At 45.0% G+C, this 26,262-nt stretch overlaps 1 protein-coding gene across 3 annotated transcripts in view; it reads right to left on the bottom strand.

Annotated features, from left to right (window-relative positions):
- DHX38 (DEAH-box helicase 38) overlaps positions 1-26,262 on the bottom strand; it is a 41,899-nt gene that overhangs the window by 1,945 nt on the left and 13,692 nt on the right. For all 3 annotated transcript variants that reach the window (XM_077451982.1, XM_077451991.1, XM_077452000.1), the window contains 17 exons: positions 24,336-24,489; positions 24,125-24,243; positions 22,297-22,373; positions 22,040-22,195; positions 21,620-21,781; positions 19,245-19,352; positions 19,050-19,165; positions 18,131-18,268; positions 9,319-9,691; positions 9,088-9,228; positions 6,903-7,013; positions 6,706-6,822; positions 6,017-6,124; positions 5,792-5,904; positions 2,735-2,943; positions 2,496-2,650; positions 233-388 (listed from right to left, as the gene is read on the bottom strand). In XM_077451982.1, coding sequence (XP_077308108.1) covers positions 233-388; positions 2,496-2,650; positions 2,735-2,943; positions 5,792-5,904; positions 6,017-6,124; positions 6,706-6,822; positions 6,903-7,013; positions 9,088-9,228; positions 9,319-9,691; positions 18,131-18,268; positions 19,050-19,165; positions 19,245-19,352; positions 21,620-21,781; positions 22,040-22,195; positions 22,297-22,373; positions 24,125-24,243; positions 24,336-24,489 — 2,513 coding nt within the window. The remainder of the gene's footprint in view (positions 1-232; positions 389-2,495; positions 2,651-2,734; positions 2,944-5,791; positions 5,905-6,016; positions 6,125-6,705; positions 6,823-6,902; positions 7,014-9,087; positions 9,229-9,318; positions 9,692-18,130; positions 18,269-19,049; positions 19,166-19,244; positions 19,353-21,619; positions 21,782-22,039; positions 22,196-22,296; positions 22,374-24,124; positions 24,244-24,335; positions 24,490-26,262) is intronic.

Raw genomic sequence — 26,262 nt, 5'->3', positions numbered from 1 at the left:
GGAAAATCAGAAGCCAGATGACAAAATCAGAACATTGAGAGGAACCAGAAACATTCAGAGAAAGCACACAAGCACAGTATATTGTAGTGGATGATTGTTCTTGGCTCAGTCCATCTAGGTACCAAACTAGGACTGTTCTCTTTCTTACTGTAGAGGGCGTCCCAGGGATAGAGATTCCAGTGCTGTAAGACAATATGCCCCCTGCAATAAATGACTGATGACTTGTACTCACCTTCCTCATGGCCTTAGCATGGATAAAATGCTGGTTGCACCACCCGCTGGAGTAGTTATTGTTCTTCCATTGGAGGAATACATTCAGATAGGTCAAGTGGTCACTCTCAGGGACAGCAAATTTCTCTCGGACTTGATCGCTTTCTTCCTCACGTCCCTGAAAAAAAGGACACACATCCAATGTAACTTCTACATCTGGCTAAAGTACAATGAAAACTCCTTATGACAGAAGCACCAAATCCATTTACTATGCGATACACAAGACTCCAAGGTTCTGTGCATACCCGCGCCGGCAGTCCCTTAGCAGTCAACTGGACGCCGCATGGACACAACTACTGCTCTCAATGGGACATCCATGCGGGTGCATGGCCCTGAATGCATCCTGGGTGTGTTCGGGTTCATGCACCCACACATCCAATGTCGCATTGGGAGCAGTAGCTGTGTACATGAAGCTGCTTCATCCCAATAGACAGCAATGGAACTGCTGGCATGAAACACCTTTACATCCTCGCGCCGGTAAAACACGGCCCTGCACGTGACGAGGATTGAAATGCTCCGTGTGAAAAAAGGTCCAAGTGTAGCCAGGTGCTGATTGACAAGCTCCAGACTTATGAACCTGTAGTGAGAGTGCTGATAGCCACGCCTCCTGCAACTTTCTTTAATCCCACCGCACTGAAAAGCACTTTAAAGTGGTTGTAAACCCCTATTTAGAACTATAGGTACTGTAAATATCTCTTAACATGCGCAGTTTAGGAGATATTTACCTTGTAGTGCGCCGATGTCATAGGCGCATGCTCTGTGAAGAAACGGCCCTCCATGTTTCTTCCCGAGCGAGTGCCGTGACTGGCGGCTCCGGCACGCATGTGACGTTATTTGGCTCCGGCCAGTCAGAGCCATGGCCACAGAAAGAAGAGGGTCAAAGATGGATGCGGCCACCAGCGGGGACAGTGCGGGCTTCGCTTGTAGGTAAAGTGCCACATAATGCTTTTACTTTGCAGGAAACAAGAGAGGAAGTAAAACCCATTGGCGTACTTTCAAACTGGGGCATTACCGGTAAAGCGCCACTATTGTTATCGGCACTTTTCTGACGTTTTTGCAGAAGTTTTCAGCCGCTAGAGGGGAGCTTTTAACCCCCGCTAGCTGCTGCAAAAGGGGTTAAAACAGCCTGCAAAGCGCCGCTGCCCATTGATTTCACCGCTCCTACAAGGCTGCAAAGATGCGGCCTGCAGTGCACTGCTCCAGTGTGAAAGCCCTCGTGCATTGGAGTGAGAGGCTCTTTCAAGGCACTTTGCAGACACCATTTTTACTGTTATAGTGCCTGTAATGTGCCTCAGGGTTTACTTCCTGCCACAGCACATTTTTGATTTAATAAGAGGTCGTAAAATTAATTTAAAGCAGCGTTCCACCCAAAAGTGGAATTTCAGCTGATTTGTCTCCCCCCTGGTGCCACATTTGACAGGTATCCCGTTACCACTTTCGGGAGTCTGGGCCGTGGCCCATAACGTCCCCGTTCAGCTCCCTCCTCCTGCCGCTGGGCTAGTAGGAGAGAGGAGCGGGGCCTTGCTCATGCGCAGTGGGGTTCCCTAGCTTTTAGTTTTTGCAGCGGTGGGTGGAACACCGATTTAAGAGAATAACTTCTTGAAACATCCCATGGTGCTTCTGGGATAAGCAGCAGTGGTTGAAGCCATTTTTGGGAAGATAAAGGACTTCTGGGTAATTCCACATTTAAAAGGGGGTTAAAAGCGCCAAGGCACCTCTATAGCAGCAGTAAAGCGGCGCTCTACCGCTACCACCCCCCACCACCTCAGTGTGAAAGGGCTGCTAAGCATTCGCTGTATTAAAATAAAAAAAACCCTCCCTCTGGGCAGGTCCCCGAGCCCTCCCATATACTTACCTGAAGCTGGTCTTGAACCAGCCCTGTGCATAAGAGAATCGTCTGAGCCTGAGGCATGAGTGAGCCAGCAGTGGGAGCCATTGGCTCCTGCTGCTATCAATTACAGCCCGGGGCTGTCTATAGACACAGAGTGCTGGCTGCGTTTTGCCCCTATGGCAAGTGGCTTGCTATGCTGGACACCTGATGATTTGGGGGGAGGGTGGGTGAAGGAGCCAGGAGCCCAGGCAGGAGACCCAGGAGGGGCTGCTCTGTGCAAATCCATTGCTTAGAGAAGGGAAGTATAACATGTCATTTAAAAAAAAAAAAAAAAAAAAAAAAAAAAGTAAGGGTTTACAATTTACTTTAAAACATATCATGAATCACATAATACCTTAGGTCGGTAAAATATGGCTGGCACAGACAACATGGACACAACAATAAGGATTTCAGCACTGCAGCGCATATCACACGATACTATCAACATCTTGGATAGAGCTGGATCCAGTGGGAACTCGACCATGAGACGTCCAGTGGAAGTGAGCGAGCCTAGAGTAAAATACAAACAAAGATGAATACTCAGAAATTAGGGGTTGCTCGTAGGTTGAAGAGAGTGTTGGGGAGTCCTATTACCAGTGTTATCCAGCGCCCCCAGAATCCACAGCTGGTACATGGAGTTGAGCATGTTGTCCTCCGGCGGTGGGTCCATAAAGTGGAAGAGTAGAAGATCCTGTACTCCCAGGGACTTCAGCAGCAGGACCACATTGGACAAGTTGGTTCGCTGGATTTCGGGCACTGTAGTGCACAGCAACTCATTCTTGTAGGCGCTCTGTGTGTACAGCCTGCCAGAGAGGGAGAGAGTGATGATTCAGTAGTTGGATCCAAAGGTCTGGGCTGTCTCTAAAGGGGCACCAAGATCGGCTACCTTCAGAATCTATGGACCAACCCAAATGGGACAACTCATAACAAAGCAACTGCTGCCTTTTGGATAAGGAGTGGATGTTTGCAGGGGTCTGAGGTCACATAAAGCCTCAGTTATTACCTGACCTCTCACACCATCAAAAGATTTTTTTTATATTACAGGTGACCTCTGATCCTCCAGATTCCCTCAAAAGAAGCAATTCTTTTATTTCTATCATTACAAGCACCTTTAAAAAAACTCAGTTCCAAGAATTTAGCCAATTTGTAAAAACTGCAGGCATACTGTGTATTAAGTCTTAAGACTTATTTCTATTTTTCTCATCATCGGTTTATTGTGCTCTGGAAGATCACTTCCAGAGTTGCTGGAACTGCAAGGCCCACCCCTACCCTACTCCTGCCCATTCACAGACGCCTTTGTGATATGTAAACTCATTCACAAAATACAAAGGCTTCTGTGAATGGGCAGCAAAGCAGAATAGCCATAGCTTATGTGTGCTTCTCTCCTCTCACAGCCCGGCGTGCAACAAACCGGTCACAAATAAGTAATAGAGAAAATCCCACAGGTGACGTTGCACCTAACTGGACTTAATTCATAGCATGCCTGCACTTTTTGCAAAGTTGCTGAATTCCTGGAATTCAACTTAAAGAAAAAAACAACAAAAAAAAAACTCAATTATATTTTAACCACTTGCTTACTGGGCACTTAAACCCCCCTCAGTCCCAGACCAATTTTCAGCTTTCAGCGCTGATGCACTTTGAATGACAATTGCGCGGGCATACAACACTGTACCCAAATGAAATTTTTATCATTTTTTTCCCACAAATAGAGCTTTCTCTTGGTGGTATTTAATCACAGCTGGGAGTTTTATTTTTTGCTAAACAAACTAAAAAAGATGCAAAAAAAAAAAATCATGTTTAATAGTTTGTTATAAAATTTTGCAAACAGGTTATTTTTCTCCTTCATTGAAGTGCGCTGATGAGGCGGCACCGATAGGCTGCACTGGTGGGCACTGATGGGCATAGTTAAGGCGGCACTGATTGGCACAGATAAGGTGGCATGGATGGGTGGCACGGATAGGTACCACTGATAGATGGGACTGATGGGCACTGATAGGTGGCTCTGATAGGTGGCACTGCTGGGCACTGGTAGATGACACTGATGGGCATGGTTATGTGGCACTGGGGTGCAGCACCTTTGTGGCAGATTGTGGGCACTGCTGGGTGGCACTGCGGGCACTGCTGGGTGGCACTGCGGGCACTGCTGGGTGGCACTTTTTTTTAATGTGGCACTTGCAGGGGGCAGGTGGGCACTAGCAGGGCTGGCCATGATCGGGACTGATGTCCGTGATCGGCTTTTTTTTTTCTCCTCGCGCTGACAGCGCGGAGGAGGAATAATAGCCGATTACCGACTCCGTTATATCACATGATCAGCTGTCATTGGCTGACAGCTGATCATGTGATAAGGGGTCAGGATCGACCCCTTGCACGGATTGGTGATCAGGAGAGTCTCGTAGACTCGCCGATCACAGAGTGCGCCGCGCGCGCCCCTGAGGGGGCGCGCAGGGCGCTCGTGCACAGGACTACGTCTATTGACGTCGTCCCGGAAAAGGAGATCCGCGCTGTAGCCGTCATTTGGCTATAGCGCGGATCTCAAGTGGTTAAAGATGTGAAATATTCCTCTGGACTCTATTGGACACATCTAGGTATCTGCATGATGTTTCTGGTTCACCTCCTTCAACTGTTTATAAGCCAGTGAACCTGCCCATTAGCAGCCACTAGGGAGGTGCAGGAGGGAAGGGTCAGACTAGAGAACAGTTCTGCATAACATGGCGCACGTCTTGGGATTTAAGGCTCCTGGGGCCCTCTGGAAATAAAGCAGAATGCTGGCAATTGAAAGTGCCCACTATACAGTCCTGGGGGCATTTTGACAGGTTTAGGCACAAGGGATTGTAAAGGCAGTTTTCACCTTCATGCATTCTATGCATGAAGGTGAAGAACCTTTGCTGCAGTGCCCCCCGCCCCCTTTTCTTACCTGAGCCTATTTGTTATACCAGCCACTAGCTCTCATCTCATTGGACAGATTGATAGCAGCAGGAAACATTGGCTACTGCTGCTGTCAATCAAATACAGTGACACGGGAGTCCCGCTGTGTGTCAATAGACAGCAGCAGGACCCGGGAACGCGCCCACACATCGCTTTCTGTGGGGGCACCCGATGAAGACGTGGAGTGCCAGAAGGGCACCCCAGAAGAGTAGGATCGGGGCTGCTCTGTGTAACGTGTTTTTTTTTTTTTTTTTTACATAACACCTTTACCACCCCTTTAAATAAAAATTTAGCACAGAAGTCTACCCCATGTACCGCCATTGACTGACAAAGCCAGCAAGAGAGAAGCAACATTCTTGGCATCCACTTTCTATTGTAGGCAAGGCTTATATCCCCCAAAGTGACCTCCATGTTCTAATCACCAGAGAAATGGTCAATTCACATCACACTATCTCCACTCACCATGAAATCTGTATCAGAGGTCTGTATAATATATACCCAGCATGAAAGAGGGTGGGAAGGGAGGTTGCATGTAAATTATTCACTAAGTTATGCCGCTGTCACTAGCTGACAACACTGAGAAGCTGCCCGTTTGTTGCATACCTGCTCCGAGAAAGGGGATTTGACTAATCAGCAAAGGGCACAGCTCTGATATCAGTTTGATACAGGAAGCCCAGACTAAAATACTAAGACGCAATCCCAGACCCCTCACCATCATCTACTTACCTGAAGCACTGCCCTGGACCCGTTCTACCAGCTCTACCCGAGCGTTGGTTTGCATTGGCCTGGCTGATGGGATAAATTTGTAAAGCATCCATACCGATGCGTGGGTTAAATACCTGTGCAAGAGATAGAAGAGAAGAAGAGTTTAAGAAATTAAATTGGTCTACCGAAATTATAATATAGCCATATAATATCTGTTAAAGTATTAAACAGAGGCAGTACTTTTACCTTTAACTTGCAGTATCCAGAATCTATAACAAACATTATACCATCCACAGTCAGTGAGGTTTCTGCAATGTTAGTGGCCACAATGCATTTCCTAACACCATCCGGAGCCTGCAAAGAAAAGGGGCAAGTTTGGATTAGAGCAATAAAGGGCCTGCAGAGTTCTGCATAGTCAGTCTTATACATCTTATGCTGTGACATTGGAGGTGTGGTGGACCCAAAACCCAACCAGGAAACAAAAATAGTGGAGGAGTTGAAGTGGGGCGGGGGGGGGTATTTGCGGATGGGTGTGCATTAGTCTCTGCCCCTCCAGCACTCACTAGAGCACTGGAATCAGGAAGGGTCGGGAGCGGCCGGGTCAGGCTTTTAGCTATCACTCTTGTACAGGCTGGACCCTCTGTGGGACGTCAGTTCTAAGTGCACTCCTACGACTCAAAGGATAAGTAGGACAAAAAGCTTTGGCCATACTTCATTGTCACTTTAACCATACCCTTTGGGCCACATTCTTTTGGCCATACAGTGTGTAACCATCCACGACAGTCTTCATGCCATCAGATCTTACAGTCTAATGATCGATCCACAAACAAACCCGTCAATTGTCAGAGAAGACCTTTGGTTTGGGTATTTTACTGGCAGGGGACATGGAATAAAAAAAACACCCATCCACTGTGAATTATTCGGCAGGTACCTACCTTCTGGAAGATTTTGGCTTGGAGATCAGAGGGAAGCTGGGAGTAGATTGGCAACACAGCCAGAAGAGGGGCGCTCTCCAGCTCTTCCAGTCTCTCAATAATCTGATCCGAGGTCACCTGGAAGTTATGGAGAATATATTAGCCTCATATTATTCAGGAATGAGTTTTCCAGTCACTGAGCAATGGACAAGGCTTACCTCAATGTCCTCCTGACCAGGCATGAAGATCAATATGTCTCCCGGAGCTCCAGAAAGATGGATCTGCAGTGCTTGTTTTACAGCAGCCTCCACATAATCCTCCTGTGGCGTCTGTAGTTTCAATGAAGGGAAAAAAAAAAAGTTAAAGGGGGAAAAATAAAAAAACGGAGTTACCAGCCACCGAGAAACATCACTTGAAATCAATAAAACCTCCCATTTCTGTTCCCCGATAATCCTAAAAAGCAGCAGAACCCCCAAAAAGCTTGCTCTAGGATCCTGCGTTCTCTCCTCACGTCACCAAATTCCCACTTGGACACATTTCTGCTGATGTAGAGGAGGAAAGCTGAAGTAAAATAGAGGTGTTGCCCAGCAAACACGTAAGCATGCAGATACAGCGACGAGGTCCCACTATGCCAATGATGGCGAACCTTGGCACCCCAGATGTTTTGGAACTACATTTCCCATGATGCTCATCTACATTGCAGAGTGCATGTGCATCATGGGAAATGTAGTTCCAAAACATCTGGAGCGCCAATGTTTGCCATCACTGCACTATGCTTTGGTGGAAGCACTAAGCCATAGATGAGCAGCTTGATTAGCACTTTCAACAACTTCCGGACCGCCCACCGTCGTTATACGTCGGTACTTCGAAGAGGAATATCGTTGTTATGGCAGCAGCTAGCTGTGATAACCCCGGTATCCTCTTCTTAAGAGGGCGGTCCGCTTCAAGATAAAAGTGCCCTCCACTGCTTACCGGAGCAGTCGGCAGCAGCGAAGGCGATCTGATCCTTTCCATGGTATGACATTGAGGCGAGTGAGGGGGAAGATGGCCCCTACCCGTCTCCATATCATTGCAGGGCAGAAGCGACGTCAAAATGTCACTTCCACCCATAGCTCTTAAAAGGGCCATTTTATTGTAAATAAGAGCGGAGGTTTTTTTGAACCCCCAGATCTCATATTTAAGAGGTCCTGTCATGCGGTTTTTTTTAATTAAAAGGGATGTTTACATTCCTTGTAATAGGAATAAAAAGGTAAAATAAGAAAAAATAAATAAAAATTAAAAACGCACCCCGTCCCGCTGAGCTCATGCACAGAAGCGAAAACATATGGTAGCCCACATATGAAAACTGTGTTCAAACCACACATGTGAGGTATCACCGCAATCGGTAGAGTGACCTCCTCCAACTTAAAATTGGTAACCTGTAGAATTTTTTAAACGTTGCCTATGGAGATTAAGGGTAAAAGTTTGTTGCCATTCCACGGCGGGCGCAATTTTAAACCGTGACAGTGCGCTTGTAAGACAGCTTTGCAAATACGGTGTTACAGAAAGTATTTTGCAACAACCGCCATTTTACTCTCTAGGGTGTTAGAAAAAAAAAAAAAATTTATAATGTTTGGGGGTTCTAAGTCATTTTCGAGCAAACTATATATTATATATATATATATATTTTTTTTTTTTATTTTTTTTTTTTTTTTTTACTTGTGAACAACAAATCTCAGAAAGAGGCTCGGTCCTTAAAGTGGAGCTCCACCCAAAAAAAATAAAATAATAATAAAAAAAAAAAAAAAAAACACCCCACATTTGGAATTTTTTTTTTTTTTTTACACTTCCTTTTTATGTCTGTTCCTATGTGGTCCCTCAAAATCAGCCTCCTTCAGCGCCGGGGCTCCTGATGTCTCTTCCCTTGGTGCAGGAAGGGAGATCACCCCCCCCCCCCTCTAGGCAATCATCTGGGACACGTGACAGGTCCCAGATGATTGCCCGGCCAGTCACGGTATGCGGTGCGGCTCGCACCCACAGTTAAAATGCCGGTGCCGCCAAGCGGAGGTGGAGACGAGCAGGCCTTCAATCCCCTGCATCGCTGGACCCTGGGTCAGGTAAGTGTCCGATTAAAAGTGAGCAGCTACAGTATTTATAGCTGTTGACTTAAATAAAAAAGAAAAGCAGAATTGCGCTTTAAGATGTTCCTATCCTTGCGAGTAGTTATTTTTAGCTTTTTAAAAATTTTAAAAGGTATTTTACTTTTTAAAATTTGTGAGATAATGCACTAGGCTGGTGAGCACCCTTTTGTTTATTTTTTTTTTTCAATCGCTAGGAAAAGGAGATAAAGGAATCAGGTTGGCTGGAGCTGACTGGAGCCCTTGTAACATGCACCCAAACAGAAACTAGGGCCGAAAAACTCACCTTGCTGAACAGGATGTCCACAGGAAACGTCCTCCCAGGAATGTAGAAAATGGGGACATTACCAAAAAAATTGGCAAATTTATCAGCGTCCATTGTGGCTGAGGTTACGATCAATTTCAGATCCGACCGCCGGGTGACAACCTGAAGACAGAAATGTTAATGTTCACCTGGTTTAAAAGGTTGATGTGTGACAAAAAAAAAAAAAAGCCGATTGCGCCCCTGTGATCTTACCTCCCTCAGAAGGCCAAACAGTACATCTGTGTTAAGCGAGCGCTCGTGGGCCTCATCCATGATAACGGCGCTGTAGTGGTCCAGGTCAGCTTCGCGCAGAGATTCTCTCAGCAAGATACCATCAGTCATGTATTTAATGAGGGTCTTCTCCGATGTACAATCCTCAAACCGAATAGCATAGCCAACTTCTTCCCCCAGACTCACGTGCATCTCTTCGCTTACTCGCTTTGCCACAGACATGGCGGCCACTCTACGGGGTTGCGTGCAAGCGATCATGCCATAATCTGTGTAGCCGTCCTCATGCAAGTACTGGGTCAGTTGTGTTGTCTTGCCACTGCCAGTTTCTCCGACTACAATGACTATACTGTTATCTCTAAAGAAAAGAAAAAGAAAAGAAAAAAAAAAAAAAAAACACAGCACATCACACACTGAGATAACGTGTTACTAAAAAGAATATATGCCGATCGTTCATATATTTTAAACTACGAAATACTGGATTGTTGATATTTTCTCTTTTCAATATAACAGGCGACAGATCTACGCTCCTTGTCATCTTATGTCATACAAAGCCTGCCATTGTCCACAATTCAAGTTAATGAATCAGGAGAAGGGACCATACTTCAAAGTATTCAGATCGGGCGTGACCGGATGTGCAAGATGGAGTGAGTGAGAGATGTGAGACGCCGTGTGTGACTCTCTCCCAGACCCCCTTGATGAGAGCCTGGAGCGCTTAGTGCCTCGGTCGGACGTAGCGTGCGGTGGGCTGGAGCTGTACATTGAAGCTGGACGGGAGGAGGAGTGACAGCGCATTACTGTACGATCGTGCCGAGCCCTCGGAGATCCACGCTTACTTCCGGGTCTTGAACCCCAGCGAGCACGGCCAAAGAAGCACGAGTACCCCCGACCAAGCCGAACGCTTTTGAACCCTGCCGAAGAGACGCCGCACACTGTGGACATCAAGAGGCCCTCCTGCTCTCCAGTAAGCCGCGATAGGAGGAAGGAGGTAAGCGGCAGGATTGCGGGGGGGGGGAAGAAGGCGGAGGTGTGAGGGGCATAGCAGGTGGAGGTCTGGCAGAGCAAGTTGTGGACATAGCGATGCCTGAGAACTGGTAACAAGTAAACAAGAGGGCGCCGGCCGGGGGTGAGAAGGACCTATAGCTCTTGTCCCCTGGAATTCATTGCTTCGCTTTGTGCTCTAAGACGAACGAATGATAACCCAGGCAGTATAAGCAAAGAAGTACCTGCTGTAAAAACGAACGTCTGTAAGCAACGAACCAGGAAGTCTGTGATATGTGAATGGAGTGCTTGTGGACTGACTAACTATAAGATAAGATCAGTATCGCATTAATTGATTAACTGAGGGATGGTGGCTGCTCTAAAAATCAATTGGTTGAACGGTATCTGAACTAAGTGCGTGCAAATAAATGTCTGCTGTGAAGCATTAAAACAGGAAGTTTTGGTGATACATGAAGTGAATACTGGAGAACTGGTTATAAGATACGGTTAATATTGCACTAAGCAATCAACTGAGCGAGGGGCGGCTGGGTTAAAAAGTTAAAAATATATTAAAATACGATATATCCAGGACTGTTCTGTGGAAGGGGGTGAGAAAAGGAAATTAAGATGCAGCACTTGCGCTCTGCAAAGGAAAGAGGGGAAAAAAGTTCGCAACAGTCTACCACAGCAGCTAAATTAGAACAATATGCTCATAACCCTGCACAGTCATCACAGACCCCTCCAAAAAAAGGGCAGACAAAGGGGCAGCATGGAGAAATATCTGAAAGGAAAAGCATGGGTCAATCGAACATTAACATTAATACACAGGCCGGAGCAGTGGCCAAATGCCCAGTTAATAAAAAAGCGGGTGCAGGGGAACAGAATATGGAGATCACAACGGGTGACTCTCCTCCGTTAGAAAAAGAGCCAACAATTAAGGACGTGTTATTGGCCGTAAACGCATGTAACATCTCACTGAAAGAACTCTGTAATCAAATGAAGGGAGTGAAGGAAGATCTAATGATGGTAAGGCAAGACCTACAGAAAGTGGTGGAAAGGACGACAGAACTTGAGTTAAGGACCAGCAGATTGGAAGACGATACAACATTCCTAATTAAAGAAATAGAAAGCCTGAAGGAGCAGTTCGGCGGATATAGAACAAGAATGGACGAAATGGAAAATAGGCTCAGGAGGGACAATGTGCGAGTAGTGGGACTTCCGGAAAAAAGTGAGGGTGTAAACCCTGCTGAATTTATGGAGCATCTTCTGGTTGAACTGTTTGGGAGGGATGTTTTTTCAACAGCGTTCTCAATAGAGAGGGCGCATAGGGTACCCTTTAGAGCACCATTGGAGGGGGGCCGTCCTAGGCCATTATTAATGAAGTTATTGAACTATAAAGATAAAGTGGTATTATTACGGAAGGCAAGGGAAATGGGGAATGTATTGTATAAGGGTGTTAGAATTTCATTATATTCGGATTTTTCCCCAGAACTTCAGAGAAAAAGGGTAGAGTTCCTCCAGGTGAAACGCAGGTTACAGAAGCTCAGGGTGCCGTATGCTCTGCTTTATCCTGCAAAGTTACGGATTAATGCACTAGGGCATACTCAGGTTTTTAGTTCCCCGATAGAAGTGGAAAAATGGATAGAAGAAAATAAAGAAAAGTTGTAGTTGCTGGGGTTTCTAGTACTGAGTGGGATGGGAAGATAGAAGGAGAGGGGGGGATGAAGTATGTGTGTTTTTGGGGTTTTTTTTTTTTTTTTTTTTTTTTTTGGGTGTGTGCTGTCTGTGTCTGTATGGGAGGGGGGTGGGAGGGAGGTAATACACGGCGAGCGCACTAGGTGAGGGTGGTAAATAGGTTGTGAAGAGAGTGGTATAAGGTCACTAATAGCCCCTAGGGTAACACCTAGGAAGGTGGGGGAGGGGCGGGAGGGAGGTAGAAAGGGGGGAGAGGGGGTGGGTGTAGTAGGGAAAATAGGGGGGAGGTCGAAGGGGGAAAAAAAATATAAGTATGCACTAATAAATGGAGTACAGGAAATAATTCAAAGCAAAAAAGGACACAAACTGTGGGGTGGTAAAACTTGGGGTGGTAAAAAACAAGGAAAATTTATTGATCACAAGGGGGAAAATGGTAATAAACGATCATACAGTATAATGTATATTCAAAGACACATAACATACGAGTTAATGGTGACGCCTAATAAATTTGTTATTATACAAGGGAGTAATATATGGGGAGTGTGGTATAAGGTAATAAAAGAAGTTAGAGGGGAGTTGGTGGGTACTGGGAGACAAATGGTTCTCAATAGTGTCATCAGTAGACTGGTTATTTCGCTCTCTTTCTTTACTACCTTAGGTTTTTCTTTTTTTTTCTTTTTCTCCTCTATATTTGTTTATGGCTATGCAGGATGGTAAAATTAAGATAGGCTCCTGGAATGTGAGGGGTCTGGGGACGCGGCTGAAACAAAAAGCTGTGCTATCCTTGTTGGAGGGATGTGGAGTAGAGTTGCTCTGCATACAGGAGACCCATTTAAATAGAGATACAATATACCGGCTGCAGAGCAGAAAATATCAATTTCAATATCACTCTGTTTATTCGACATATAGCAGAGGGGTGAGTGTCTTGGTAAAAACGGGGGTGAATTTTGTATGCAAACGGGTTAGCCTGGATGAAAAAGGCAGATACATTTTCTTACAGTGCCTAATTGAAAATGGAGAATGTATGCTGGCAAACATCTACATCCCTCCACCATTTAAAATGGAAGTGCTTTTTAAATTACAGGAATTTTTAGTGGGGATAGATGGTGTCCCTATAATAATAGTAGGGGATTTCAACATGGTATTGGATATTAAAATTGATAGATTCCCAGAAAAAACACTGGCGGAACCAGCTTGGCAGGGGAGGTTGGGACAGTACCTGGAAGAAGTAGGATTACGGGATTTATGGAGAACTGGGAACCCGGGAGTTCGGCAGTATAGTTGCTACTCGTCCACACATACTACGTTATCCAGGATTGATATGATACTGGGGAATGACCTGGCCTTACAAATGGTGGAAAAGGTTGAATATCAGCCCAGGGGGATTTCAGATCATTCCCCAGTGACAGCAGTATTAAAAATGAGAGAACGTAAGGTACAGAGGTTGCGGAAAGTGAACCCGCTCTGGCTAGAACTGATAAAAAAAGAGACAGAAGAATGCCCTGAGAGAATTCAGTGGGAATTAAAAGAATTTCTAAAAAATAACCGGGGTACAGTAACATCGGGGATCCTGTGGGACACTCTGAAAGCTTTCTTAAGGGGCCTTATGATCCAATCAATAGCAAAAAAACAGAAAATCTAGGGAACAGGAGGTACAAATAGGGAGAGAAGTGTCAGAGGCTGAAAGAGATTTTATTAGTGACCCCACGCAGGGCAAAGAAAAAATCTGGTTAGATAAACAAGAAGAACTTAGGTTATTAACCCTAAAGAAAGCAGAGATTCAGCATATGTTCCAACGCCAAGCCTCCTTCGCGGAAGGGGAAAGCATGGGAAAAATGTTGGCACAACTGGTGAAGAATAACTCGGGTCCTTCCTCAATCTCGGCGATTAGGATATCTGAGGGAAAGGTTATAACAGAAACGGGGATTATTTCCCAAGCATTTGAAGGATATTATAAAAACCTATATACTGCACAAAAAGTGGGGATGGATGAGCAAATGGAAGCATTTTTAGGTCAATTAGAGGTACCATGTTTGAAACAAGAAGAAAGAGAGGAACTGGAAGCCCCAATAACTTTGAAAGAACTTCAGGAAGCAGTTGCGAGTATGCCAAATCAGAAATCGCCTGGGCCGGATGGACTACCGATTGAAGTCTATAAAAACTTTGGCGAGATACTGATTCCTGAACTCCTGGAGATGTTAAGAGGAGCATATGGGGAGGGTAAATTGCCCCCATCAATGATGGAGGCGGTTATAACCCTGTTGTACAAAGAAGGGAAGGACGCCTTAGATGTTGCAGCGTATAGGCCAATCTCTCTCCTGTGTACCGATACAAAGATACTGGCCAAGGTATTAGCGACTAGGCTTAATCGAGTCATAGCAAGATTGGTCCATATGGACCAAACAGGGTTTATAGCCAACAGGTCAACGAGTATAAATATTAGAAGAGCCTTTTTGAATTTGCAGGTCCCAATGGATAACGATACTCCGGGTGCAGTGGTGGCATTGGATGTAAGGAAAGCATTTGATAGCGTAGAATGGGGATATATATGGAAAGTTTTGGAGAAATTTGGCCTGGGTCCTTCCTTTATAAGATGGATTAGGATGCTATATGACAAACCTAGTGCGAGACTAAAAATTAATGAGTTATCCGGGAAAATAGAGTTGGGGAGAGGGACGAGGCATGGGTGCCCATTATCACCCCTGCTCTTTGCATTGGCCATAGAGCCCCTGGCATGTGCAATTAGAGCAAACCGGGATATTGTCGGTTTTGTAAGAAAAACTGGAGAGGAAAAAATCTCACTTTATGCAGACGATATCCTATTGTTCTTAGGGGATATGAGATACTCACTACCAAGGGCAATGGAACTGGTGCAAAGGTTTGGAGGCTTCACTGGGCTGGAGATAAATTGGGAAAAATCGGAATGTCTCCCTTTGGACCCAATTGGTCAGCAAACGGCCCTGGGAACCCCCCAAATGCCAATAGTGGATAAGTTGAAATATCTGGGAGTAACCTTGTCAAGGGATCCTAAGCAATATATAAGTCATAACTTAGTCCCATTACTGGCTAAGTTTAAACAAAAAATTGCTATATGGAAACGATTGCCCCTCTCGGTCGCTGGCAGATGCAATCTGATAAAAATGATATGGATGCCCCAACTTTTATACATATTACACAATGCCCCAATATGGATTAACAAAAGTTGGTTTGATAAAATCGAGATGCTGTTTAGGGAGCTAATATGGAGGGGAGGACAGGCTAGATTGAGATTGCGGATGCTTCAGCTACCGGGAGAGGAAGGAGGATTTGCGGTCCCTTATCCGGAGTGCTATTTTTGGGCGTCCCAATTACAACAGCTAGGGGGGATCGATGAGAAGAACGGAGGAACCCCAAATGGGAGATTAGTATTAACAGGCTCCCCACATAGTACCCTGATCGAGACCCTGGAAGCGGACTCATTCCAGTGTAGATGCCCTACAGTAAAAATGATGTTAAAGCTATGGGGTACAGTTAAAAAAAAAAAATGGGATATAGTGAAATAACAAAGTATACGCCTCTATGGAACAACAAGAAGCTACAGGAAATATGGCGGGTTGGAAAAATTGCAGATTGGGAAAAATGTGGCATTGTAAGGCTAAGCCATCTATATGGCGGCAGGGGTATTAAATCTTTCGACCAGCTGCAAAGAGAATTTAAGATATCACAAAATTCATTCTATGCCTATATACAAGTGAGGCATGCTTTAAGGACCCAGTTTGGAAACCTGTTATTAACATGGGAGGAAATGCCCTTGCTATACCCAGTAGCACAAGCAGGACCCACTAAAGGATTAATATCTAAATTCTATGCCCAGCTGGGTGAACAGATTAATAGTGAGAGGAAAGGGAGGGTTGAGAAAGGGAAATGGGAGCAGGACCTAGGTAATATAACACGAGTACAGTGGAAAAATATCCTAGCGGCATGCCCAAAGGTCTCGGTCTCTCCTCCTCAGAGGATTTCCCATTTAATGGTAATTAATAGAGCATACTATACTCCCCAGAAATTATTTAAATTTGGTAAGAGAACAGATGACTTTTGCCCCAGGTGTGGGGGGTCAGGGAATTTAATGCACATGCTTTGGAAATGTCCCAAATTATTTAGATACTGGGAAGGAGTGGTAAAGATAATAAGTAGGGTTTTTGGGACGGTAATAGAGTTAAATCCCATAGTGTGCATTTTAGGCTACAGAGAGGAGGAAGTAGAAAGGAAGGGAATAACAACGGCAATCCTAAGATGTTTATTTCAAGCTAGAAGGATGATAGCTATAAGATAGCAATCAAAGCTACCCCCTACAGTAGAGGATTGGACAAGGGCGGTAAATGACTATCTATGTAAGGAGAGGGCAGTATATGCAAAACGAAATAACCTAAAGGAGTTTAATAGGAACTGGCGAGAGTGGATAGAAGTGATGCATACCCCAGTTTAAACCATGATAGGAAAGGGAAGAGGGGAGGGGGAGGGGGGATGGGTAATGGGAAGGAGTAGGGTAGGGTACATTAAAGGTTCGGGAATCATTATAACACATTTATGCTATACTGTAGGATAAAAGCACCAATATATATAAGAGGGGAGGGGGGGCGGGGTTGATAGAAAGGATGGGAGGGAGGGGTGGGGTTATAACAATAGGAAAAACGTAGGAATTGCAAAAATAGTGATGGTAGGAGAAGGGGGGATATGGTACTGTTTAGATAATGTGCTTTTGTTTTTTTTTGCTAATTATATGTGATGTATGGATGTATCTTCATGTCCCCCTTCCCTTCCTAGAACTCTAAAACTCAGATCTCGGAAGGGAAGAAAGAGGTATTTGAACCCTGGTAATGTTATTTTAAAATGTGGTCTGTATAAATGTGAAAATTTAATAAAGATTAATAATTAAAAAAAAAAAAAAAAAAAAAAAAGTATTCAGATCACCAAAAACGGCGATTTTGATGACTGTTTTTTTTTAAATCTGCGCCATGTCTTCCATGTCTTTACATAGGAGACTGGAACTAAGGCGTTTCCAGCTTTGTTTCAGTCTCACTCTAGCCAGCGGAGGTGTCGGATCGTGGCTCGGGTCTCCCAGTGGGATAGAAGGCCTGGGATAAGAGGCGGAAGGTCTCTTGCCAACCGTGCCATGTATATTTACTGCGGGGTGGCGGTCCCTGTGCGCAGAATTATGTACACACAACGCGATTGTGCATGTCCGGGTCTGGGGCGCACATGTGCACTGCCAGCAACCCGCTCCTGCTGTGATCGGACACGTGTTCCACCAATCATTCAAGGCACAGGCAGACCGCTGTTCTGCAACAAGGGAAGGCAGTGATCTTGTGAAACACGGATCTATGCTTTTCCACAGTACAAGCAGCCCCCCCCCCAGTGTTAGCAAGCCTTCCCTAGGAACGTTTAACCCTTTGATCGCCCCTGATGTTAACACCTTCCCTGCCAGTGTCATTAGTAGAGGGACAGTGTTTTTTTTTTGTTTTTGTTTTTTTTATATTTAAGCACTGATCACTGTATCAATGTCGCTGGTAAAAAAAAAAAGAAAAAAAAAAAAAAAGTGTCAAGTGTCCGATTTATCCACCACAATATCGCAGTCCCGCTACAAGTCGCTAATCATCCCCATTACTAGCAAAATAAATAATTCCATAAATATATACCATAGTTTTTAGACGCACTAACTTTTGCGAAAACCAATCAATATACACTGATTGGGATTTTTGTTTTGTTTTTTTAACCAAAAATACGTATCAGGATACATATTAGTCTAAAGCAGCGGTTCTCAACTCCGATCCTCAGGACCCATGATCAGGCCAGGTTTGCAAGATAGCTGAAATACATCACAGGTGATATCATTTGCTGCTCAATGATTGCAGTATTCTAGTCTGCATCTCTGCAAGGTAATACTTAAAATCTGGCCTGTTAGTGGGTTCTGAGGACAGGAGTTGAGAACCACTGGTCTAAATTAATGAAGACTTTTTTTTTTTTTTTTTTTTTTTTTACTGGATATGTTTTAGGTTCAGTTCACACCACATGCACTCCAGTGCAATCAGTTATTATGCCCTGACAGACTCCTTAAATACCACACATTACAAACACTCAGTACCTGATTACTGTCAGCAGTTCCTGCCGAACAGCAAAGATAGGCAGAAACTGCCGCTGCTCCATCAGCGTCTTCTTCTTGGAAAATTCGCTACTTGCCTCGTTGCGCTCTTTCATGTGATCTGCAAACTTTTGCTCTGTCCTGGAAGGGAAAGCAACATAAATGACCCAAAGATTCCCATTCTCCACAAAACAAGAATATTATACATGCAAATCATTGTAAAGTGATTGTAAAGCTTGAAACTTGAAGAAGTGATACTAAAGGTTTTTTTGTGTAAAAATAACAAACATGTTATACTTACCTGCTCTGCGTAATGGCAAAAGCACAGAGCGCCCCGATCCTCTTATCGGGTCCCCTGACGGCGCTTCTGGCCCCTCCCTACTGCCAAGTAAACCCAGAGCAGCCAGCTTGCTATGGGGTCACCTGAGCCAAATGGTGCCCGCTGTGGTCCACAGCCAATGGAGAAGGGAGAGTCAGACAGCAGAGTCTCTCGTGCAACATCGCTGGATCGAGATGGGCTCAGGTAAGTGTTAGATGCGCTGCTACACACAGGTTTAATTTCATCTTAATGCATAGAACGCATCAAGATAAAAAAACACCTTCTGACTTTAGAACCACTTATATTTTTCAAATGCAAATAATCAATATGTTAAACCCGCTCTGTGCAACAGCTTTGCAAAGAACAGCCCAGATCATCCTCCTCCTTTTCAGTGAGTGCCCCTATAGAAAGCCTCTTTGGGGGTTCAAGCCTGAGCCATGCTGCCTGCACACAGCTTGTCCTCGCCCCCAGCTCCCTCCTTACAGAATTTGATTGACAGCAGAGGGATATAGATAGATAGATAGAGATATATATATTTTACACACACCTACCAAGTGTCTGCTCTGTCCCCTATCAACACAAAGAAAAACAAAAACCACATACCTGTAATCTACAGAGCCGTCTTCAGCCATCGGCTTTTCTTTCTCCTCCTCCTGCTTTTTCACTCCCATAATATCTCCCAGTTTGGTCCCAGCCAATTCCCAGTGCTTGTGTTGAGCCTACGCAGAAAACAGTGTTACAGGACACATCTCACACTGACATACAAGTGGCACCACAACGCAGGATTTCATCACCTACCTTTTTTCTTTCCTTCTGCTCGCGATGCTTGCGCACCAGCTGGCTGCCTTTGCGTGAGATGATTGCCATGTCAGAAGTTGGATCCCGTACTGGAATTATTGGCTCAGGCTACATTTCAGGAAGAAAAGAATGTCTGAATAAAAATGAAATACAGGCAAAATGTTTCTTCTGTTTTAGGGCCAGTTCACACCAGATGCAGTTCCGTCCACTTTTTTTCTGCACTAAAAATGCATGCACAGTGTTTTCCATGTATTCCCATGGCTCTAGTTCACACCATGCAGTCAGTTTCTGGTCAATTTCCGGTCAGTTTCTGGTGCGGAAACTGACTGGAACTGACTGTATTGGTGCAGAAAAAACAGAAATGCATCAGGTGTGAACTGGCCCTTAGAGTGCATCAGTGTTGGACTCCATTCACACCTGGGCACCGCAATTCTGCCCGAGATCTCAAAATGCACTACAAAATGGCGAAACGCAGGTTCAGGTGCCATGGTTTTCAATGGCGCCTACAACGTGGTGCAGTCTTGCCCAATTGAAGTTCCTGCTCCTTTTTGGGTGACAAGCTTCACGCAATGCTATTTGCCACGATAAACTGCACCACGGTTTTAGGTGGCATTGAAAACAATGGCACCCGAACCTCGCAGTTTCCCTCCCGATTGGCTGAGACATAGCAGTGGGCTTCATCAGCTACCATTGCTGTCAAACTCAAGTGAGCCAAGGGGAGAGATAGGGGGTGGGGCCGAGCCACAGCTCCATGTCCGAATGGACACGCAAAGCAGCGGCTCGGCACACATAAATATATTATATATATATATATATATATATATATATATATATATATATATATATATATATATATATATATATATATATATATATATATATATATATATATATATATATATATATATATATATATATATATATATAACACACATATACACTTTTACCCACTAAGAATATGCACTCACCAGCCACTTTCTTAGGTACACTTGCCCAATTGCTTGGTAACACAAATTGCTAATCAGCCAATCACAGGGCAGCAACTCAATGCATTTAGAGGTCTAAATGTGGTGAAGACGACTTGCTGAAGTTTAAACCGAGTATCGGAACAGGGAAGAAAGGAGATTTAAGTGACTTTGAACGTGGCATGATTGTTGGCGTCAGACAGGCAGGTCCGAGTATTTCAAAAACTGCTGATCTACTGGGATTCACACACACAACCATTTCTCGGGGTTTACAGAGAATGGTCCGAAAAAGAGAAAATATCCAGTGAGCGGCAGTTATGTGGAGGAAAATGCCTTGTTGATGTCAGAGGAGAATGGACAGACTGGTTCCAGATGATAGAAAGGCAACAGTAACAAATAACCACTCGTTACATTCAAGGTATGCAGAATACCATCTCTGAATGCACAACACATGGAACATTGAAGCAGATGGGTTAAAGCAGCAGAAGGCCACACTTGGTGCCGCTCTTGTCAGCCAACAGGAAATGGAGGCTACAAATGGCACAGGATCACCAAAATTGGATAATAGAATATTGGTAAAACGTTGCCTGATCTGAAGAGTCTCCATTTCAGCTGCAACATTCAGATGGTTGTGTCAGAATTTGGTGTAAACCTAAAAGCATGGATCCATCCTGCCTTGTATCAACAGTTCAGGCTGGTGGTGTAATGGTGTGGGGTATATTTTCTTGGCACACTTTGGGCCCCTTAGTACCAACGGAACATCTCTTAAACACCACGGTCTACCTGAGTATTATAGTTGCTGCCCATGTCCATCCCTTTATGACTACAGTGTCCCCATCTTCTGATGGCTCCTTCCAACAGGATAATGCACCAGGTCTACCTTTAAGAACATGTTATTTAGGATGTAACATGTTCCTAAGCACCTGCCTTCCACCCCCCACTAGCAGCTGTTGTCACATTTAAAAATCAGACTTCCGCCTACCCAGCCACATCATTCATTCACAGAGATCTTTGAATGAATAAACTAAACTCCCACCCACCACCGTGCCAGATGAACTTGTAGTTCTCAAAAAAAAAAAAGACTACAAGTGTGCTGATCACTGCACAAGTAGTCCATTGACACACCCTACAGCTCTGCAACTGAAAACCCGTACAGAGGTACCAGTAGAGAGCTGAGGGAAGTGTCTGCAGGAGCCCAACATTGCACCCCTGATGCACTGATCACAGTGACAAAACTTTGCAAGCTCCAGTAAAATAAATATAATAAATGCAAAAAAAATGTTCCTCTCGCAAAAATATGTGAATTTATCTTTTTTTTTTCATAAAAAGGTTATCTTAGCCTATAATCCTCTCCGACTGTTTAGTCAAAGACCTACCCCAACCCGTGATTGGTTAGCGGCACATTCATACCTGCTTAGTAAAGACAATTCTGCCATCAAGAAAAGGGGGCACCAAGTTATGGACCAGCAGATGCACTTTGGCGGCATTGTCCTCTTCAAAGTCCTCGTCCACTTCCAACCTCTGAACCACCCCACTCGTCAACATGCGGTTTGTTTCCCACCGCTCGTTGTCCTGCACAAGATATAAGCATAGGTTACTACATGAAACACGGTATGACCAAGGTCTACAAAAAGCCATCTGTAGACAACATGGGATGAGGAAAAGGAGAAGGAAAAAAAGGAGACTAAAAACGTGACAGTATTAGGTGAAGGCACTTTCACAGAAAATCCAAATCATTTAAAAAAAAAAAAAAAAAAAAAAAAAAAAAAAAAAGAGAGGGGGGAGGAAACTATGGTACTATGTCCTTTCTATGTGCGGAGTTACTGTCACCTCATTGATCTGCCGTCTCTGAGCAGAAACCCTCTTGGGTGCCTGCTTTTGAAGCAGCTGTTCCCTCTTGCGTACGTAGTCTTCAGAGGTGTTAGTCAGAGCGTTGCGAAATTCATCAAAACCCTCATCCATCATGTACCAATCTCTATCAGCTTGCTAGAAGGGGAGACAAGCGAGATATAAATACTACATACGCAGAAAAACCAAATACACATCATTACACACACACACACGTATAAAAAACAAAAAAACCTCACCCTCTGATCTTCCTCCCATTGTCTCTGGTCATCTTCTGTTGTAAAACGGATCCCATCTTCATCAGTGTCCTGTTTTCCTACAAAATATCAACTGAATGAATTACTAAATTTACTAGATACATTTTGCCACCTCCAGATACAGAGTAACCGACTCATCAGTCAGCCCAGTCCCAGAAGCATTTCAAATCTTTACGAGACGTTACACTTCTACTGTGCATCTCAAGTGCAGTCTCCATATCCAAGCAGCCTCCCAATCCATTGCACACCTTCTATGGCCCACTGTGCTTCTACAGCTGTATGCAGCCCAGCATACAGTATCAGCTGCTAGGCCTTGGCACTGTCACAAGGGAGCAAGTTACATGCTTCCGCCTACCAAGAAGTCTCATCTTGGATACAGAACAGCAAAAAACTGCAAGGGAGCACAGGGGGGTGCCCTCTTATAGCGACAACGAAGGGCATCAGGGGGGGATGCCCTTTTGTAGCGACACCGTTGCTTTGCCCTGCATGTGCAAGATGATAGAGTCTCTCAAGACTTGAATCCACTATGAATGCTAATGTATTTCATGAGCCACAGGAAGATTCTGTTACATATTGGGATTTTTTTCTTTTTTACAAAAATAAGCATATATTTATTGGTTTGCGCAAACATTATACCGTCTACAAACTATGGCTTTTATTTTGTTTTTTTAATTTCTTACTAGTAATGGCGGCAATCAGACTGCGATATTGCAGCGGACAGTCAGGACACTGACACTTGACACCAATACAGTGATCAGTGCTAAAAATATGCACCATCACTGTACTAATGACACTGGCTAGGAAGGGGTTATCAGGGGTGATCACAGGGTTAACTGTGTCCCTGGCCTGAGCTCTCTTACTGTGGGGGGAGGTGCTTTTACTATAGGAAAGCATTGATCCATATTCCTGCTTTGCAGAAACACAGGATGAATACCTTCCTGACAGATTGCTGTTCTGCCTGTGTATTGTAAAAATCGGCAGGTGCTGGTGGACAGAGTCTGCAGTACCCACCGCTGGGTTCCTGCTGTGTGTGATCGCAGTGGGAGAGGGTCGCTTATGGCGTGCTTGCGTTCCCCCGACCGGAAATGTCAGATCGCATACTAGGCAAGTGATCTGGCACAGAGCAGCCATATATCTGTCGAAAAGTGGTTAAAGCGGAGGTCCACCCTAAAGTGGACCTCCGCTCATCGGAACCCTCCCCCCCTCCGGCGCCACAATTGGCACCTTTCAGGGGGGAGGGGGGTGCAGATACCTGTACAGTACAGGTATTCTGCACCCACTTCCGGGATAGCTCTCTGCGGAAAGGGGCGTAGATTACGCCCCTTTCCGCAAGTGCCCCGCTGCCTGCTGGGAAACACACAGATCCCAGAGGCAGCGGGGACCGTCCTTATTGCGCAGCGCGATTCGCGCATGCGCAGTAGGGAACCGGGAAATGAAGCCGAAAGGCTCCATTACCTGATTCCCATACCCAAGATGGCGGCGGCAGCACCCGACAGACGATCTAGAGATCGGCTTCGGGTGCCGACATCGCGGGCGCGCTGGACAGGTAAGTGTCACTATTTTAAAAGTCAGCAGCTGCAGTATTTGTAGCTGCTGGCTTTTAAAAAAAAAAAAAAAAAAAAAAAAATGCGGAGTCCCGGCGGACTCCCGCTTTAACATTGCAATAGTTGGAACCTATCCCTACTATCAATATAATGCAATACTTATGGACACTTTTGTACTGTGACCCAGCTTCTTGTTAACTGTCTTCGCCAAAAGCACTTCTGCTCGCATTCATCTTTACCACATTTATCTGCTGACCATCACTTACCCTTGCCCTGGGAGAGCCGGGGGGTGGACCCAAAGTGGCGTCTCTCAGAAGCCCATTCATTAAACTTGTAAGATGGCGTCGGTAGCGGAGAATCATCCGTGTAGCTGACCCTCACTGACCTGAGCATAACAAAACATTATTTGTGAGTGCCTTTAGTTACAATGCGCCGTTTCAGAAGAAAGAAAACGTGTACAGATCAAGAAATACTGACCGATCTCTTCTGGAACTGTCCCTCTCACTGCGGTGGCTCCGGTCATAATCTTTGTACGATGGCGATGGAGAAGGTGACTCCCAGTGAGAGCGCTGAGAACTGCCATAGCCGCTGTCATCCTCCTCCCACCCAGAACGAGAGGGACTCGAGGAATCTAGGAAAAAAAAAATAAGTTTACAATACCAACTACAGGAGACTCGAATAGACTGCAACTCTTGAAAGGCTGAGGGCTAGGCTATGACATCCAGCAGGCCATGCCAGATACTAGTCATTGCCAAGTCCTGAACTTTGATGTGTCCTACGAAGGAGGACTATATGCTAGGGTTGCACCGACACCGATGCCCATACTAAGCATTTGCACAATTATTGGTACTGCAAACGCACCGATAATTTCAGGCTCGGTTCTTTCAGCAGGATTCTCCCACTGACAGCTGGAATGTAAAAAAAAAAAAAAAAAAAGAAGCTGGGCATGATCGATTGTTAAGGAGCAGGGCCACTGCGTCTTAACCGATGATTCATTCAGCTGTCAGTGGGCTTATCCTCTCGACAGTATAAAGTGGAGTTCCACTCCTTTTTAAGTTTATTAAAAGTCAGCAGCTAAAAAAAGCGTAGTTGCCGACTATTAATAAACACACACTCACCTGTACTATAGTCCAGCGATGCGGCCGCCTGAAGCCTCACTTCTCTCCCCCTCCTTTCCGCAGCACTGTCATAGCAGCTGTAGGCGTTCGGCTGTGACAGCTTATGGCCAGGCGTGCACTGCACGAGCCGCTCTGCTGCTATTGGCCAGGCAATCTTCTGGGTCCTGTTACGTGTCCCAGAAGATTGCTGGCAGGGAGAGGCCGCCTAGGGCGAGAGGAGGCATTGCCTTAGTGGTCAAGAAGAGGAATGAGGAAGTGGGACAGGAAGTCACTCTAAGAAGAAGGTACCCACTTTTATTTTTTTACTATCCAAAGTTAAAAGAAGAGCAGGGAATTTAATAAGAGGAAAGTTGAAAAAAAAACGACTGAAGTTTCGCTTTAAGGGCATTTTCCCCCCCAAATTCCAGCTCCCCTATGTACCAATATTTCATGAATGTACTTCTTTTGCAGCGCTTTTCATTTATTCTACACAGGATTACCTCACTCTCTTCATAGAAGTTTAAAAACATGTATCCATTACTTCTGCCTTACTTCCTGGTCAGACTTTAGGTCATGACACAGGAAAAAGTTGACCAGCTGATCTCATTAGCACACACCCTCAGCTGATCCACTCCTTCCTGTGTCATGGCCTAAAGTCTGACCAGGAAGTGAGGCAGAAGTAATCAAGCAGTGCCTTTAACCACTGCAGTACTGGGCACTTTCACCCCCTTCCTGCCCAGGCCAGTTTTCAGCGCTGTTGCATTTTGAATAACAATTGTGCGGACATGCACCACTCAATTTTTATCTTTTCCCCACAAATAGAGCTTTCTTTTGGTGGCATTTGATCGCCACTGGGTTTATTTTTTATGCTACAAATAAAAATAAAAAAAATAAATAAAAACACCCAAAATTTTGAAAAAATAAAAAAGAAGTTATTGTTTCTGTTATAAAACTTTGTAAATAAGTAAGTTTTCTCCTTCACTGAAGAGGCTGCACTGATTGGCATCCTCAATGTGTCTGCACTGATAATTAATGTGCCAATAATCGGTGCAGACCCCCACTGTCAGGAGAGCCACGATCAGCTCTCCTCTACTCACGCCTTGTCAGCGCAAGTAGAGGGAAAGCCGATAAACGTCACTTCCTGGTTAGCATGTGATCAGCTGTGATTGAACACAGCTGATCACCCGGTAAAGAGCCTACGTCATAGGCTCTTTCCCGGGATCGGAGATGCAGTGTGTGTCATACCACACCATCGGTCGCCGAGCCTCCACGGGCGCGCAATAGCGGCTTAGCCTGCTGGACGTCAT

Source organism: Lithobates pipiens, unplaced genomic scaffold, assembly GCF_037356315.1.
Source record: "Lithobates pipiens isolate NorthernLeopardFrog02 unplaced genomic scaffold, aLitPip1_a1.2 Scaffold_10, whole genome shotgun sequence".
Classification (NCBI taxonomy): domain Eukaryota; kingdom Metazoa; phylum Chordata; class Amphibia; order Anura; family Ranidae; genus Lithobates; species Lithobates pipiens.
Note: the sequence above shows the minus strand (reverse complement) of the source record. Positions and strands in the feature narration are given on the sequence as shown.